The following is a 19472-nucleotide window of genomic DNA, read 5'->3' on the forward strand; positions in this document are numbered from 1 at the left end:
GAAAGTCAGAGTTACAGAAAGGCAGAGGCAGAGAGACAGAGAGAAAGAGGTCTTCCAACCACTGCTTCACTCCCTAAATGGCTGCAATGGCTGGGGCTGAGCTGATCCAAAGCCAGGAGCCAGGAGCTTCTTCCAGGTCTTCTAGGTGGGAGCAGGATCCCAAGCACTTGGGCCATCTTCTGCTGCTTTCCCAGGCCGTAGCAGAGAGCTGGATTGGAAGTGGAGCAGCCACTTCCAAGGATTCTGGTGCAGTGTTAAGCACCACTTGTGATGCTGGCACCCTATATCAGAGTGTTGCTTTAGATCCAGCTTCCAGGTAATGTGCCTAAGAAAGCAGAAGAAGATAGGCTAAGTACTTTCACCCTTGCTATTCATGTGGAAGACCAGATTGGAGTCCCTGGCTCCAGGCATCAGCCTGGCCCAGCCCTGACTTTTGCAGCCATTTGGGAGTGAATCAGCAGATGGAAGATCTATTTTCTCTCTCTCCCCCCTTCTCTCTGTCACTCCTGCCTTTCAAGTAAATAAATAAATAGAAGTGAGATGAAAAACCAGGTTTTTCACAATCTCAAAGTATCACTTTCTAAAATACTATGAACAACAAAGGATTGTCATCATGCATAGATTTATGGTGAAAAATCTGGAAGACATCATCTTAATCAGAAGCTCAAAGTTTTCACCACCAACGAAAGGATAAATGAATACTGACCACCCAACAGGAAGACTTGAGAACACAGAATCTTGTCTGATTTTTCTGGCTCCAAATTCATAAACTGTTCTAATTGTAAGGAAGTTTTGGATAAATCCAGATTGTCACATCTACAGAATGATTTGTAATCTTCAAAACTGTCAAGGTCTTGAATGTCAAGGCAAGAATGAGGAAATGTTCTTGACTGAAGGAGACTGGGGACTGTGTATATCCTAGATTGAATCAATTTTCTATAGAAATTTGAAATCTGTAAAACTTGAATCGGAAATCTCTGGGCAAAGAGTATATAGGAGTTCTTTATACAAGTGTTAGAATGTGTCTGTAAAAACAAAATTGCTTTTAAGATTTTTAAAGCCTCAAAGAGTGCTTGGTGCATAATAGGTAATATATAACTACTTAGGAAATTAAGTTCTACATTATAACACTGAATGGGGGGGGGAGTAAGATCAATCTCATAAATAGGTACAATTCATAGGGTCCTGGGAATGTTCTCCATAATATCTAACTATATCTGTTATGGATTCTCTTCGTAACAGTAAAACCTGAAGCAGGCATAGGCATTGAAATGGGAGGAGAAAACTGAAAAAGGAAGATAAACTTTTAAAAATATAAATTTAGGAATTCTGATGAGATCCAGTCCAGGAAGCAGACTTCATCCTATCAAATCTCTCACATCGTCAATCCCAGTATAGAAACATACGATGGAAGTAACATGATTAACTGCTGTCAACCTTGTCAGCAAGGAAATAAACTCATGTTTTTCTTTCATTGTGTAACACAAAATATGGAAGAAATGTCAGATGGATTGACAATAAAAGAAATTTCAAGAAATAACCCATATTGCCTTTTCAAACATCCTTTCTGTACAGAACAAAGAGAAATATTTCTAAGATCATCTAAGTGGACTGATCTCAAACAGAATCTCCAAAAGTTTTAATGAAGTAGTAATTCTTCTTAGAATATGATATAGCATGTTTTAAAACTTCTGAACAATAAATGCAGAAATTGCACTCACCATTTTGGGCAGCCTATCCAACATATCTTTACAACGCAACACACATGTAGATGCTCTTTGAAAATTCCCTTGAGCAACTGCCTGAGGAAAAGAATGTCAACTATCAGTTAAAATGAACTGACAAAGAATTTGTCCGTAAGTCTGTTTTAGAATTTTTAAACTAGTGTTAAAATGTCTTATTTTGGAGGCAAGTATCGTGGCACAGCAGGTTAAACTGCCACTTGGGACACCAGCATCCCATATTGGAATACCAGTTCAAGTCCCACATACTATGCTTCCAATCCAACATTCTGTTAATATACCCAGAAAAGCAGCAGGTGATGGCCCAAATACTTGGGTCCCTGCCACCCACGTGGGAGACCTGAATGGAGTTTCTGGCTCCTGACTTCAGCCTGGCCCAATTCCAGCCATTGTGGGCATTTGGGTACTGAACCAGCAGATAAAAGATATCTGTCTCTGTCTCTCTCTCTGTGCGTGTGTGTGTTTGTGTGTGTGTGTGTGACTCTGCTTTTCAAATAAATAAGATCTTTTTGTTTTAGGTCTTATTTTTAGGAGTCAGCATTATAGCACAGAGGGTTAAGCCACCACCTGTGATGGCAGCATCTTATATCAGAGCACAGGTTCAAGTCCCAGCTGCTCCACTTCTGATCCAGCTCTCTGCTAATGTGTCCAGGAAAGCTTTGGAAGATGGCCCAAGTGTTTGGGCCCCTGCCACCCATATGGGAGACCTACATGGATTTCTAGGCTCCTGGCTTAAGCCTTGGCTAATCTAGATTTTTGTGGCCATTTGAAGGGTGAACCAGAGGAAAATGATCTCCATCTTTTTGTGTGTGTCTCTTTTTCTCTGTCACTCTTTCAAATAAAGAGAAAATAAATCTTTTTTAAAAATGGTGAAAAGCCTTATTTTTCCCTAATCTTTTTAGCAATATTAGTTGATCTAGTCAAACACAATAGCCAGCTCAAAATACAGAGGAATTAAGTAGTAACAATTTTTGGTAACACAAGGCTAGTACTGAATGAGTGGAAGTCATTTACTTTTTCTAGAAATGCAGAAACTGGTGTGATACCTTATGTTATTATATCATGTATAACAGATGTGTAATAGGCGCTTCTCGGACTTAAATAGCTCTTGTATTTATCTCCACATTCGAGGAATTAAATTAAACAGAAGTCTTTTGCCTTAAAACAAGTTCACAATAACCTGAAAGTCTTGACTACTGCGAATATCCCTTACAAAGGCAGTTCAGTGCAATCCTATCTTGAATCCAGAGGAGTCACTTGGCCATTTATTATGTGCAACCTTGAGCCTTAAGCTCTCATGGCTTCAGTTTCCTCGTGAAGAAACCGCACTACAGTATCCCTGGGATTCCCTTTAGCCCTACCACCCTATGACTAAACACACTTAAATGAACAGAAACTGTAGCAGGTGTTTGGACAGCAGTTAGGACTCTGATTTTGAAATATGTTTCCATATTGCCTGCATCCCATATCAGACTGCCTTGAATCAGAGTGCCTGGATCTGCTTCCAATTCCAGCTTCCTACTAATGCACACTAGTAGGCATCAGATGACGGCTCAAACACCTGGGACCCTGTCACCCACATGTGAAATCCACTCTGAGGTCAAGAATCCTGGCTCTGGTTTGGCCCAACCCTGCCTGGGCCAGGGGGCATCTGGGGAATGAGCCATCAAAGGCAAGATTTTCTCAAATAAAAAATAAATATGTAAAGATTTATTAAGCATTTATAGAAGAGGCTTGGGTCAGCCATTTAAGAATTGAAGAATTTAGTTAACAGATACGGTATTTTACTTTTAAAATTTTGTTTAGACTATTTATTTATATTTATTTATTTATGTGACAGAGAGAGACAGAGACAGAGAGACAGAGAGAGGGCACTGTCATCCACTGTAAACTATGCTAAATGGACCCTCTACGAATTTATGCTAACTTCAATAGGACCTTCACTCCAGCTAAGCAATTAGGAACACTACAGCTCCTAGTACTATGTCAAGCATATAGTAGATGCTCAATAAAACTGAGTTTTCCCCTTTGTTGATTTCTGCAGTATATTTCCCACACAGGTGGACAGACTCTATCATATTCCTCAAGTACTTTATAGCATGCCATATCCTCCTACTGTATCCCTCTAAAAATTACTTCATCTCTCACCTTAAAAAATGGATCCGGCATTGTGACATAGCACGTAAAGCCACTGCCTGCAGTGCCAGCATCCCATATGGATGTCAGTTTGAGTCCCAGCTCCCTGCTAATGGCCTGAGAAAAGCAGCAGAAGAAGGCCCAAGTACTTGGGCCCTTGCACCCATGTGGGAGAACTGGATGAAGCTCCTGGCTCCTGACTTCAATCTAGTCCAGCCCTGGCTACTGTGGCCACTTGAGGAGTGAACCAATGGATGGAAGATCTCTCTCTCCCTTTCTCTCTCTCTTTCCTTCTCTCTCTTTCTCTTTCTCTCTGCCTTTCAAATAAATAAAATAAACCTTAAAAAATCTCATTCTCCTCTGCAATTTAAAATATCTATTTTATGTCCCTTTTATACTCCCCCAAAATTCACAATCTTCTTAATTTTCACATCAAAATAAACTACTAATCCTTTGTTTTACTGAAGAACTTCATCCACATTACTTCAAGGCAATTACCCTGCTGAAATGCATGTTTACATTTCTGGATCTCCCAAAAACTTATGCTCCTATGAAAGAGACACCACATATTAATGTTATTAATCCTTCTTAAAATATTTATTTATTTATTTATTTATTTGAAAGACAGAGCTAAAGAGAGGCATAGGCAGAGAGAGAGAGTCCTGGCTGCTCCACTTCTGATCCAGTGTCCTTTTAATGAGCCTGGGAAAGTAGCTGAAGATGGTACAAGTACTTGGGCCCCAAGACACTTGTATGGGAGACCCTGATGGAATTCCCAGCTCCTGGCTTCAGCCTGGCCTAGCCCCAGCTGTTGAGGACATTTGAGGAGCAAACAATTGGATCTCTGGACGCTCTCCCCTCCCTCCCTCTCTCTCTAACTCTACCTTTCAAATAGATAATTTTAAAAAAAAGAATAGACATTGTGATCAATGGAATAGAAATAAGAGTCCACAAATAAACCTCCACATTTATGATGAATTGGTTTTTGATATATGTATCAAGATCACTCAATTTGGAAAGAATAGTCTTCTCAATAAATGATATTGGGACAACTGGATAACCACATGTAAATGAAGCTATATCCCTATCTCACATTGTACTCTCTTATTTTAAAAAGATTTATTTATTTATTTGAAAGACAGAGTTACAGAGAGGCAGAGGCAGAGGCAGAGAGAGGTCTTCCATCCACTGGTTCACTCCGCAAATGGCCTCAACGATTTTGTGAATACACTAAAAGCACTGAATTAAACATTGTAAATGGGTGAATTCTATGGTATATAAATCATATCTTAATAAAAATCATAAAAAGTAAAAAAGGGGGCTATACTAGATGACTTTAGTGCCTCTTTCATTTCCAGGATTACATAATTACATTAAGCAAATTCATCACTGCTTTTTGTCAACTGAAAATGCACACCTAACTATAACAAAATGAGGAAACCTACAATGCAAACAGAGGCAAAGTACAACTTTGAACATTGTGTGATAACAGGAGATATTTTAAAGCATCATCAAGGGGCCGGCAATGTGGCACGGCAGGCAAAGCCACCCACCACGTGTGATACTGACATCACACACGAGTGTCAATTTATGTCCCAGCAGCTCCACTTCCAATCCAGCTCCTCAATAATGGCCTGGGAAAAACATCAGAAGATGGCCCAAATGTTTGGGTAATTGCCACCCACATGGGAGACCTGGATGAAGCTCCTTGGCTCCTGGATTCAGCCAGGCCCAGCACTGGTTGTTGTGACCATCTAGGGAATGAACCAGTAGGTGGAAGATCCCTCTGTCTCTTCCTCTTTCTCTCTGTAACTATGACTTTCAAAATAAATAAATAAACTTTATTTTTAAAAAAATTATCAAGGGGCCAGCGCTGTGACATAGTGGGTAAAGCCACCGCCTACAGTGCTGGCAACCCTTTTGGGTGCCAGTTCAAGTGCTGGCTGGTCCACTTCCAATCCAGCTCTCTGCTATGGTCTGGGAAGGCAGTGAAAGATGGCCCAAGTCCTTGGGCCCCTACACCCACGTGGGAGACCTGGGTGAAGCTCCTGACTCCTGGCTTTGGATCGGCCCAGCTCCGGCCATTGCAGCCAATTAGGGAGTAAACCAGAGGACGGAAGACCTCTCTCTCTCTCTCTCTCTCTCTCTCTCTGCCTCTCCTTTTCTCTCTGTGTAGCTCTGACTTTCAAATAAATAAATAAATCTTTAAAATAAAAAAAATAGTAAATGAAAAACAACAGCAAATGAAAAGACTCTTCTCAAGTAAATATTTGACTGAATATTTGACAGACTGAATGTAAGAGACAGTCACGGAGACAGGTGTTGCAAGAAAAGGCTGCTGCCACAAATAAATGACAGATGTTACATGCAGTGGTTGAAAATATATATTAGTCATTTACCCCCATTCACTCCCATACAGATCCAGTCACCATTAGTCATGTCTCCTTGAGACATTAGACAAGATCCAAAGATCAAATATAGCATCCTATAAATGGCCAGTGACATTTGATTTTCTTCTAATAGATTACCTCTCATTATTCTTGCATTTACATCTATAACTTGCCCCCGTAGTAAGGCTTGTGTGCCTATGATACCTACTGACTCTGCTTGGTGAGAATAGACTTTGAAGAGGTCCTTCTCCACAGCCACCTTCTGAATGATCACGTGTGCCTCAGTGTAACTCCTCTCCACTAATCTGACATATAAGTGCTCCAGACCCTGGGAAATAAAAATGCAATACAATGTGGGGATGAGAACAGCCACAGATGTTACTAATAATTGCCACAGCTAAAAATCAAAGGTAACTTACAACAATGGCAGCTTCAAAAAATTCATCAGAACGCACAGCTTTTCCAATATCTATCCAGCCTCTTCCTGTTTTAATATTCATCTAGAAGAGAAAAGTTAGAAAAATAATTTTTTAAAGTTCACATCTCCCCAGACTGGTTGGGGGATATTGGAGAAAATGCTCCTCTATCAATATTCAGTCACAAAACCTACAGAAAACAAAAAGGAACAGTCAGCATTTAGGAGAGTTTTGTGTTCTACTTTGTATTACATAATTCAAGAAAAAATATCTTAATAAAAATAATAACAAAAAAAGAATAGGCCTAAAACACATTTGCTACAGGAATACTTTAAAAGTCACCATTTGGGACATCTGCACCCCATATCAGAGTGCCAGTTTAAGCCCTGGCTACTCCACGCTTCTGATCCAGCTCCTTGCTAATGTATCAGATGGAAGGCAGTAGACGATGGCTCCAAAACTTGGGCCTCTGCCACCCATGTGGTAGACCCAGATGGAATTACAGGCTCTTGGCTTTGGCCTGGCCTAGCCCTAGCTGTTGCAGCCATTTGGGATGGTAGATCAATTGATCTCTCTCTCTCTCTCTCAACCATCCTCCCCCGTCATTCTGCCTTTCAACTAAATAAATAATAAAAAAAAAAAACCTCTGGGATAATTTAGATAGGAAGAGAAAGTTCTGAAAACTTAATGTCTCACACAATTGAAGAAAGTTCTATAATATTAGCATATGAGTTAACACATCTGCATTCTAGGATTTTTGAAATGTTTATTTATTTTCATCTAGTTAAAAAGGAGGGGGGAGAGAGAGAGAGAGAGAACTTCCATCCACCATTTCACTCTCCAAATGCCCACGACAATCAGGACTGGGCCAGGCTAAAGCCAGGAGCCAGGAACTCCACACAGATTTCCCACGTGGGAAGTAGGGGCCCAACCACTTGAGCTGCTTCCAAGGATACATTAGCAGGAAGCCGTATCAGAAGCAGAGGTAGCCAGGATTCAACCAGCACTCTGATATGGGATGCAGGCACCTGAAACTGGTTTAATCCACTGTACCACAGTGCCCACCCTGGTTCCTGTTTTTAATGTCATTTCTAGTAACATTTTGGATTAACCTAACAGATGTTTACTAAGTATACACTACAGACCAGGTACTATGAAGAAGCTCACATTATTGCAACTGACAGATAACTAAATCAATAATTGATAAGTAATATACACAAATGCTATGGAAGCAAACAAGGACTGAATCAAAATGGAAGACTAATAAGCACATATTACAGCCAACTCTTCTTATCCTAAGTCCCTAGAAATGATAATATATAGTTGCGGGTGGGAGGGACGTTATGGGGGGGAAGCCATTGTAATCCATAAGCTGTACTTTGGAAATTTATATTCATTAAATAAAAGTTTGAAAGCAAAAAAAAAATGAGAGAAAATGCATACATAGTTTTTCTTATTCAATATGAGTATTGGGTGGCAGGCTTGGTGCAGCTGGTGAAGCTGCCACCTGGGATGCCTACATCCCGTATCAGAGTGCCTGGAATTGACTGTCACCTCTGCTTCTGCTACTGATCCAGCTTCCTGTTAATGGGAGACTCGGAAGGAGGATGGAGTTCTTGGCTCATGGCTTTGCCAGGCCCAGCCATGGCTGTTGTAGGCATCTGGGAAGTAAACCAGCGGACGGAAAATCTCTGTCCCTTCCCGCTCCCCGACCCTGCACTCTCTGCCTTTCAAATAAATGAAACTTAAAAAAAATTATTTAAGGGCCAGCGCTGTGGCACAGTGGGTTAACTCCCTGGCCTGGAGCGCCGGCATTCCATATGGGCACCGGTTCAAGACCCGGCTGTTCCATTTCCAATCCAGCTCTCTGCTGTGGCCTGGGAAAGCAGTGGAAGATGGCCCAAGTCCTTGAGCCCCTGCACCCACGTGGGAGACCTGAAGGAAGCTCCTGGCTCCTGGCTGCAGATTGGCGCAGCTCTGGGGAGTGAACCATCAAATGGAGGACCTCTCTCTTTCTCTCTCTCTCTCTCTCTCTCTCTCTCTGCTTCTCCTCTCTCTGTGTAACTCTGATTTTCAAATAAATAAATAAATCTTTAAAAAAATATTTAAACAATAGTTCTGGAAAACAAGGGGTTATTTTCGATGGACCTGCATTTATGAAGAATCACTGAAACAAATAAGATGAAGCAGAAAATCACACCCAAACATGCAAAATATGACAAAAGCCCTAAGTGAGAACAGTGGAAACAAAAGGCAGTTGACCTCTCCCTGAAAGTTGAAGAGTTCATTAACAGTAACAATCAATAACCTTTCCTATTAGTTTTCTTTCTTTGGGATCAACAAAACCAAAAAGGCAAATCAGAGGTGACAGAAATTGGAAAGTTAATGGGGAAAAGAGAAGGCAGAGACAATGGTAAAGGTACTACCATACTCACAAGGCGGACAAAGTGGAAAGCATATAATGTCCAAAATTTATGGAAATAAAACTTTAAATAGATAAAAATTTTAAAAGGTAACCATCAGATAAATTTAAAATAGTATTATATGAAGGTACTTCAAAAAGTTCATGGAAAATTGAATTAAAAGATGTTTGGTGCAAAAAATGTTGAAATGTATGCATAGAGGGGTCTTCAAAAATTTTGCAGAAAATGCATATTATGAAAAAAATATGCATGGATTTCAAAAACTTTTTGCACCAAAATAAACTTGTCTTTTTTTTTTAAGTTTTAAGCCTTTTTATTCAGTGGAAGAAAAGCATAGGAGATCGAAGGCCCTATCTAAGAGAGCGAAATCTGGGTTCATACCAAGTACCAGGAGTCAGCCATGTGGAAGAGCATGCTGGCCAGGAAGTCTGGGGCAGGTGGCCCGAAGACCACGCACCCTGGAGGCACAGAAAAAAGGAGGCAAAAAAAAAGGGGGGGGGGGGTTGGGCCCACCGTTTCCCAGGCCTTTAATCTACTTCCAAAAGGGAGTAGTTAATTGGCCTGATTGCCCGCTGGGCACACAGGTGTGGTCAGACAGGGACACGAGGTCACACAGGGACATGGTGAAGGCATGGTCTTTGAGCTCACAAACCTTATTAATTTTAATCCTATATGCCTGCCTACAATATTCCCCCTCAGAGACTCCATTCCCTTAATCGTAAGGGATGTTGAAGGGTGTAAATTATATCTTCTATCGCTGCTTCTTGCTTATGAGAGGTGTAGTGCAAACCCTGCCTGTCCTGGGTCTGCAAGTCTCTGTCTATCTTATCTAACAAATTTTTTTTGTGAGCTGGAGCAGTTTTGGTCACTGCCAATGTCTTAAACTTGTCTTTTAATTTCAATTTTAAACAAATTTTTCAAAGTTCCCTCATATAACTAGCAAAAATTTAGAAGTAATATAAGAAAGTATTAGATAAATCCTCATCTATTATAACAGAAATCAGCTTATGTATAAACCTTATAAATCAAGAATTAATTATGGGGGTCAGCACTGTGGCACAGAGGGTTAATGTCCTGGCCTGAAGCGCAGGCATCCCACATGGGCGTCGGTTCGAGGCCCGGCTACTCCACTTCTGATCCAGCTCTCTGCTGTGGCCTGGGAGTGCAGCAGAAGATGGCCCAAGTCCTTGGGCCCCTGCACCCATGTGGGAGACCTGGAAGAGGCTCCTGGCTCCTGCCTTCAGATCAGCACAGCTCTGGCCATTGCAGGCAACTGGGTAGTGAACCATCAGATGTAAGACCTCTCTCTCTCTCTCTCTCTCTCTCTCTCTCTTTGCCTCTTCTCTCTCTGTGTAACTCTTTCAAATAAATAAATAAATAAATCTTTTTTAAAAAAAGAATTAGTTATGGTTATGGGCATAATCATGTCCGTGTCCGCTCAAAATTCTATGTTGTAGTCCTAACCTCCATCACCCCAGAATGTGAGAATGTGGCTGTATTTGGAAATAAAGTCTTTAGCAGGTAACTAAGCTGAAATATGGCCATTAGGGTGGGCCCTAATGAAATCTGGCTGGTATCCTTATAAGAAGAGGAAATTTACACACATAATGAGAAGCAAGCAATGATCATGCTCAGAGGAAAGGCTATGTAAGGACAGAGAAGACGGACATTAGCAAGTAAAGGAAAGAGTACTCAGAAGAAACCAAATCCACTGGCACTTTAATCATGAAGCTTCCAGAACAGTAAGAAAACAAATTTCTATTGTTTAAGCCACCCAGCCTCTGATATTTTGTTATAGTAGTCCTCCCAAAGTAATTATAGTGGTACAAGTATACAAGCATGATTAAAATAATGGAAGTAACCACAAGAGTGAAAACTAAAGTGGTTACAAGTAATAGCCTTAAAAACTGGCAAAGATATATGCACAAGGCAATTCACTGAGGCACCCCAATATCCATCACAGAGGACTGGCTGAATACAGGTAAGATATACACATCAATGGAAAATTATGTAACTAACCCCACATTATGACCATTGTCATGAATCCCACATTTTGTGATATTAATATCCCTGTTTACAAGAAAAAACAGAATGTGTATGCATATAATATAATATGTAGATATGAAGTGACTGTGGAAAATGTTAAAAATTGCTAAATATTAAAATTTTAAAAATTATTAAACACTTTTAATTTAAAAAAGAAAACTATGTAACTAGAGGCAGACATTATGGCACAGCAGATTTAGCTACCACCTGGGACACCTGCATACCATATTGGAGTGCCAATTCGAGTCCTGGCTACTTTGCTTCAGCCCCAACCTTCTGTTAATGTCCTTAGGAAGGCAGTGGATGCTGGCCCAAATACCTGGGTTCTTGCCACGTGGGAAATCTAGATGGAGTTCCTGGCTCCTGGCTTCAGCCTGGTCCAGCCCTGGCTGTTACAGGCATCTGGAGAATGAACCAAAGGATAGAAGCTCTCTCTCTTTCTCCCCTTCCCTCTTTTTTCCCCCTGTATCACCTGTGCCTTTCAAATAAATAAATCTTTTTTCAAAAATTATATAAATAGGGCCGGCACCGCGGCTCACTAGGCTAATCCTCCGCCTAGCGGCGCCGGCACACCAGGTTCTAGTCCCGGTCGGGGCGCCGGATTCTGTCCCAGTTGCCCCTCTTCCAGGCCAGCTCTCTGCTGTGGCCAGGGAGTGCAGTGGAGGATGGCCCAGGTGCTTGGGCCCTGCACCCTATGGGAGACCAGGAAAAGCACCTGGCTCCTGGCTCCTGCCATCGGATCAGCGTGGTGCGCCGGCCGCAGCGCGCCGGCCGCGCCGGCCATTGGAGGGTGAACCAACGGCAAAGGAAGACCTTTCTCTCTGTCTCTCTCACTGTCCACTCTGCCTGTCAAAAAAAAATTATATAAATATAAAAATGAGGGATCTCTCATATACATTGCTATAAAATGATCCTTAAGACATAATGCTAAATGGTTAAATGGAGCAAAAAATAAGGTACAGAAGAATATATATTGGAATATTACCATTGATCTAAGAAACTAGAGGTGGGCACATGGGAGACCCTCAAGGAGTTTTGGGCTCCTGGCTTCAGCCTGGTCAGCCCCAGCTGTTGCAGCCATTTGGGGAGTGAACCAACAGATGGAAGATCTGTGTGTGTGTGTATGTGTGTGTGCATGCACGCGTATCTCTCTATCACTCTGCATGTCAAGTAATAAATAAATATTTTTTTTTAAAAATAGCAACTAGGGGAGGGAAAATGAGTATATACCTATTTGCTTCTATTTAAAAAAATAAACCATAAAATAAAATGGCTATCTACAAAAAAGAAGAAACAGAGCAGAAGGGATAGATAGAAAAGCTAAACATATCTGAATATACTTTTGTTAGATTTGTCCTTGAAATTATGTAAAGATTCTACATAATTACACAATGAAATTCAATCAAAATTTTAAAAATTATCATTATAAATCAAAAGAAAATTGCAACTAATGGACCTAACTGTGCATCAAGATGCTAGCTAAATCACAGGGAAAGGAATTATTTAAACTAACTTCTATTTTAATAATATTAAGGTAATATTTTGACTGTACATCCCTGATGAATTATTAAACCATTTTTGGAAATCATATAATTAGTAATAATACTGATATTGCTATATTTTGAAACAAATGTTCATTATATTAATGATGCTGGGTGCCAAGACGGACTATGCTGAAGAAAAGAGATGCATATAGAAAACCAAAGAAGCTAAAAAAAACTTTATCATCCTAAATATCAATTGTAAATAGAAGTATGACCTCATTCTGTTTTTTTAAATAGATTTTATAGCTCTCTTCACTAAGAAGGTCTAGAAACAGTCACCAATGCAACTGCAATAAGAACTTGTACTATCCAGTGATTTCTTTTTTTTTAAAGATTTATTTTATTTATTTGAAAGAGTTACAGAGAGAGAGGTAGAGTCAGAGAGAGAGAGAGGTCCTCCATTCCATTGGGTCACTACCCAAATGACCACAAAGGCCAGAGCTGAGCTGATCTGAAGCCAGGAGCCAGGAACTTCCTCCAGGTCTCCCACGTGGGTACAAGGGCCCAAGAAGTTGGGCCATCTTCCACTGCTTTCCCAGGCCATAAGCAGAGAGCTGAATCAGAAGAGGAACAGTCAGGACCCGAACTGGTGCCCATATGGGATGCCGGCACTGCAGGCTGGGGCTTTAACTCGCTGCCCCCAGTGATTTCTAAATAGCATTCTCCACTAAAAAGAAACAAGACTGGAGGAATGCCTGAATCCAAGTCTAGGGCAGGAAATATACACGATAAGCCCAGACACTTCATCTATCAAGAATAAAAAAAAAAAAACTATTAAGACTACTGCGGTTATGTCAAAAGGACTCAGAACCAGTTAAAGAGGCTCCTACTAATAGGCTCAAGATAGAACACTGTGCATCAATAAGATTAATAATAACTACAATGGATGGAAATTCATTAACTATGTTAAAATACATGAATTCACAATGATACTTTTTAAAAGATTTATTTACTTACTTGAAAGGCAGAGTAATAGAGAGAGGGAGAAACAGAAAGATCCTTCAGCCACTGGTTCACTCCCCAAGTGGCTGCAACAGCTAGGGCTGGGCCAGGCCAAAGCCAGGAGCCTATAACTCCATCTAGGTCTCCCAAGGGGATGGCAAGAGCCCAAGTTCTTGGGCCATTTTCCTCTGCTTTCCCAGGCACATTAACAGGGAGCTGGATGGGAAGTAGAGCAACTACGATCAAATCAGTGCTTTAAAATGTTACAAGTGGTGGCTTAACCCACTGCACCACAAATTTGATCCCAGTGATACATTTTTAAAACTTATTTATTTGGTCACTGTTTGAAGATGTTAGGGAGCCAATTCATTATTTTGAAAACTATTAAGTAAAAGACAAGAAACAAGCATTTAATCTGTCTTATACAAACTGTACTTCAGAGTAACCAAATAGCAGATAGGGGAGTCTCTCTCTATTCCAGCTAATAAACAAAGAGGGAATGCAGAATTAGAGTATGCAAAGCCTTACAGAAAAACGGACCCAGGGCAATAATCATCAAAAGGCACTAACAGAACAAAAAAGAGCTAAGTGGCTATCAGTGCCTCCTGATATAAACACAACATATTGTCTATAAATTTTTCTGACAAAAATCAAACCTGAATCAAAACAAGCTTCTAGATCTATCAGTTTCAAGAACAAAGGACTATATTAGGGGACACTGTGAAGGCAAAATCATCAGAACTCAAAATTTAGGAAGCTCTATAAAACAAACAACATGATTTCCTCAACAAATTAATTTGTTTTTCAGCAAATGAAAAAAAAGGAGATATGTGTGGATAGAAAAAGACATATTAACAAAATACAAAGGTATGGGCTTTCTTTGCTCCTGATTCTAAGAAACCAAGTGGGTGCAGGGGAATAGAAGGACTGCATAGCTAATAATTTTAGGAAACATTTGTTAGATTTTAACAGGTATGATAATGGGTATTGACTTTGTTTAATAAAATGATACCACATATTTTAAAGATACATCCTGAAATATTTATAGACAAAATCATACATGTTGGACTTGCTTCAAAATAATCCAACAGGGTGGGTATGTGGCATAGCAGTTAAGATGCCACTTGGGACACTCACATCCCATATAGGAGTTCCTAGGTTCAAGTCCCAGCTCCAACTCCAGCTTCCTGCTAACGTACATCCTTGGCTCAAATCCTTGGGTCCCTGACACCCACACAGGAGACCTACCAAGACTGAATTCTGGCTCCTGACATCTTGGCCCAGCCCTTGGCTGTGGTGGGCATTTGAAGAGTCAACCAGTATAGATGGGAGATCTCTTTTAATTTTATTTGTTCAACAGGCAAAGGGACAGAGAGAGACAGACAGAGATCACCCTTTAGTTGGTTCACCACCAAATGCCCACAGCAGCTAAAGCTGATCAAGGCTGAAGCCAGGAGCCAGGAATTCAGAACTCCATCTAGATTTTCCTATCCAAGTACACATTAGCAGGAATCTGAAACTGGGAATGAAGCCAGGACTCAAACCCAGAGACTCTAATAACGGATGTGGGCATGCCAAGCATCTTCTTAACTGTTGCACCAAATTCATGCCCCATAAATTTAAAAAAAAAATTAATCCAATGGGGTCAGGGGTTGCCATTGGAGGAGATATGAAAGAAACAAGTATGGCCATGAGTTGATGATTACGCTAGCTTAATGATGAGTAATGGAGAAATCATCTTATCTGTTTTGTGTGTGTGTGTGTTTGAGGTTTTCTATAATAAAATATCATTTTAGAACACAGAGAAAAATATTTTTCCACTAAAAACATGTACTTGCCTCTAGGAAGCAAGACAGTGGATAGAGAAGGAGGTAGCAGAAAACTACTACTTTTTATTATGTCTCAACAGTTTAATTTTATTTATTTTCTTTTTTTTATTTAGTAAATATAAATTTCCAAAGTACAGTTTATGGATTACAATGGCTCCCCCACACACAATTTTCCTCCCACTCGCACCCCTCCCATCTCCTGCTCCCTCTCCCATTCCATTCACATCAAGATTCATTTTCAATTATCTTTATATATAGAAGATCGATTTAGTCAGTTTAATTTTATATAAGCATGCATATATTGTTTGGGGGAAAATAATTGTTTAAAAGGCATTACTTTTTTAAAAAAACAGAATGCAAGAGGAGGACTTCCAGTTCCAGCCACGATGGAACACCTTGATTCAATCTGACACTCCTACTGAAAACAGCTATAAAAGTTGGACAAAACAACTGCTTGAAGGCATCAGAATGTTTACAATCTTTGAAAGGAGGGAAGAACACAAGATTAACCATGTATTCAACTCAGCTTTATTATATCACATATAATATGGGATTTATCAGGTTGTTGTCATAGCATTTACATAGAGGAATACTTCTATTATATACTTAGCTACACATTTCATAGTGTTCAAAGCATTTCTCACAAAAAAATTTTAACCCTATAACACTCTAAGGTAATAATATTATTCTCATTTTACAAATGAAAGAATTAAGTCATCTTTCAAAGTCACATAGCTGCTAAGTTGCAGAGCTGGAATTAAATCCTAGGTTTTAAGACTTCAAATCCCATATTCTTTCCCTTATTTACTCAATGCTTTAAATTTTTCATCAGAAAAACTTTTTAAAATTAAATAATACCAGGGGGCCAGCACTGTGGCGCAGTGGGTTAACGCCCTTGCCTGATGCGCCGGCATCCCATATGGGCGCCGGTTCAAGACCCGGCTGCTCCACACCCTGTCCAGCTCTCTGCTGTGGCCTGGGAAAGCACTAGAAGATGGCCCAAGTCCTTGGGCCCCTACATCCGCGTGGGAGACCCGGAGGAGGCTCCTGGCTCCAGATCGGCCCAGCTCCGGCCATTGTGGTCAGCTGGGGAGTGAACCATAGGATGGAAGACCTCTTTCTCTCTCTCTCTCTCTCTCTCTCTCTCTCTCTCTCTGCCTCTCCTCTCTCTGTGTAACTCTGACTTTCAAGTAAAATAAATAAATCTTTAAAAAAATTAAATAATATCATTCCAGGGAGCAGATGCTTAGCCTAACCATTAAGATACCAGCATCTCACATGAGAGTACCTAGATTCAATTCCCAGCTCCAGCTCCTGACACCAGCCTCTTGCCAATGCAGACCCTGGGAACCAGCAATGATGGCTTAAGTAATTGGGTTCCTGCCACCCACATGGTTTACATTCCCAGCCTGGTCTGACCCCAGCCCAGCTCCAGCCAACATTCTGCCATTGTGGGTAGATAGAGAATGAATTAAGGGAAGGCAGTGTTCTTTCACTCTCATTCTCTCTCTGCCCCTCAAATAAATAAACAATGTTTACACTTAAAAAAAAAAAAAAACTTGAGGCCAGTGCTGTGGTGTAGCCCATAAAGCCACTGCCTGCAGTACTGGCATCCCGTACGGGCATCAGTTCAAGTCCCAGCTGCTCCATTTTCGATCCAGCTTCCAGCTAATACGCCTGGAAAAGCAGCAGAAGATGGCCCAAATACTTGGACCCCTGCATCCACGTGGGTGACCTGACTCTGGCTTCAGATTGGCCCAGCTCAGGCTGAGGTAGGCATTTGGGAAATAAATCAGCAGATGGAAGATCTCTCTGTCTCTCACTCCCTGCCCCCCACCTCTGTAACTCTGCCAATTCAAATAAATAAATATAAAAAAAAACATACAACACCACTCAAGTTCCAAGACTAGGCTAGGGAGTTTTCTTTTTAGGTAAAAGCAAAAAAAAAATAATAGATCAATCCAAAATTTTAAGTCCAATATTTAGTTCATCAAATGTTTGTCATAACAACTATAACACTGCCAAGATCTTTAACTGTAGCAATTATCCTAGTCATAAAAAGATAGCACTAGAAGATTCAACCTCCTTCTAGTCTTATACTAACTTCAACCATTTTCACTGGAGTAATAACTCTCATTGCACCTTATATTTTCTACTCATTAATTAGGACTTACGAAAATCTGTCTTCTTAGAGTTTCTTCTGAAGCCACTGAAAGATCACACATAGATGCCAACTTGGAAGCAATATGACATACTGAAAAACGGTAATTAGACACCCATAAACACAAAATATTCATTTTATATACATATATAAAGAAAAAAAGATGATTGAAGTCAAGCCAGTTTCATGCTTGTTAAATATGACAATTTTAAAGGCATTAAAAAATCAATTTTCAGAAGTAAATGATCTGAAACTTATATGAGTCGTTTGCTTAATGCTTCAATTAGAAAGATATTTAATTCTCAAATTTTAATTTCTGCAGGTGTTAAATCCCAAAAACTCACTAAAGATACCTGATTCCCAGAATACTCATATGTACCATGCTGGCAAAAGAATTCTAATAGTTGCGACCTAAACCTAAACCTCAGGACATCAAGACAGCTTTATATTTTTCTCCTAAAATGTGCTAATTCTCTTTGCTGTAGATGATGTTAAAGTTCCTGAAGTATAATGTAGAAAATACAGACATTTTTATTATATAGTTAATTTTCTCTGAAAATAGGGAAGTTTGAATAATTGTAACCTCTTTTATTTCTGTAGTGGGTCTGCCACCCACGTGGGAGACCCGGATGAAGCTCTTGGCTCTTGGCTTTGGCCTGGCACAGAGCTGGCCATTGAAACCATCCAGGGGCTGGCGCTGTGGCATAGTAGGTAAAGCTGCCACCTGCAGAGCCGGCATCCCATATGGGTGCCAGTTCTAGTCCCGGGTGCTCCACTTCCTATCCAGCTTTCTTTTATGGCCTGGGAAAGCAGTAGAAGATGGCCCAAGTTCATGGGCCTCTGCACCCACATGGGAGACCTGGAAAAAGTCTCCTGGCTCCTAGCTTCGGATCAGTGCATCTCCTTCCATTGTGGCCAATTGAGGAGCGAACCAGTGGGTAGAAGACCTTGCTTTCTGCCTATCCTTCTCTCTGTGTGTAACTCTGACTTTCAAATTAATAATAAAAATAAATTTTTTAAAAAAGAAACCATTTGGAGAGTGAACCAGTAGATGGAGGATCTCTCTCTCTCTCTCTCTCTCTCTCTCTCTTTCTCTCTCTCCCTCCCTCCCTCTCTCTCCCTTTCAAATAAAATGAAAAATTCTTTAAAATCTCCACCTAAGAACTGGTCAAAACATTATTTAAACTGCAGGAACATTATTAAACATACAGTGAATAAATGCATACGTACATTTAACCTTCTGCTCTTCATTTATCATGAAATTTATACTCCTCATAACTGTCAAGTTCCACAGATTTATTGTCATTTCTTCAATCTGGACAAAGAGAAACAATCCCTTAGCCAGTTAAAATATTGTCCACCTCCAGTGATGCTTCCAGTCTTGCATGTTTTATGCTTATGTAACTATTGTGGTTCATTTTCAGTCCCTCTATAATCTAATCCCATTCTACCTCTTCCCCCCCTCAAAATGTTACTCACTGTAAGAATAATTATCTCACTGTCCTCTGAACATAACTTCTTCATTCCTATATGTATATCTTTATTTATACTGTTGGCTTCAAATGCTGTACCTCCTCCAGTTGTCTTTATATAACTCACATGCAGTTCAATCTCAGCAGCAAACTTCACCAACCATTACAGCCTACATTCATCTATGTCTTCTCTAAATTCCTATATTCCTTAATTTTCACACAAGTTAGCAATCAGTTACACTGCTTTGTACCATTTAATGTTTTATTTCTCATTCTTATTTCCTAACCAGGACCCTTGATACCAAAGACCATGCTTTATACAACTTAAGTAGCACTTATATTACCTGCCAAAATGCTACATAAAGAATAAA

The 19472-nt window shown here is 40.2% G+C and overlaps 1 protein-coding gene across 1 annotated transcript in view; it reads right to left on the bottom strand.

Moving 5' to 3' along the window:
• TEX11 (testis expressed 11) overlaps positions 1–19472 on the bottom strand; it is a 295156-nt gene that overhangs the window by 243284 nt on the left and 32400 nt on the right. Inside the window, exons 3-7 of the mRNA XM_017349668.4 lie at positions 18860–18944; positions 17643–17722; positions 6688–6768; positions 6477–6596; positions 1722–1802 (exon numbers count right to left, since the gene is read on the bottom strand). Coding sequence (XP_017205157.3) covers positions 1722–1802; positions 6477–6596; positions 6688–6768; positions 17643–17722; positions 18860–18944 — 447 coding nt within the window. The remainder of the gene's footprint in view (positions 1–1721; positions 1803–6476; positions 6597–6687; positions 6769–17642; positions 17723–18859; positions 18945–19472) is intronic.

Source organism: Oryctolagus cuniculus, chromosome X, assembly GCF_051225735.1.
Source record: "Oryctolagus cuniculus isolate XC-2025 breed Fujian yellow rabbit chromosome X, ASM5122573v1, whole genome shotgun sequence".
Classification (NCBI taxonomy): Eukaryota; Metazoa; Chordata; class Mammalia; order Lagomorpha; family Leporidae; genus Oryctolagus; species Oryctolagus cuniculus.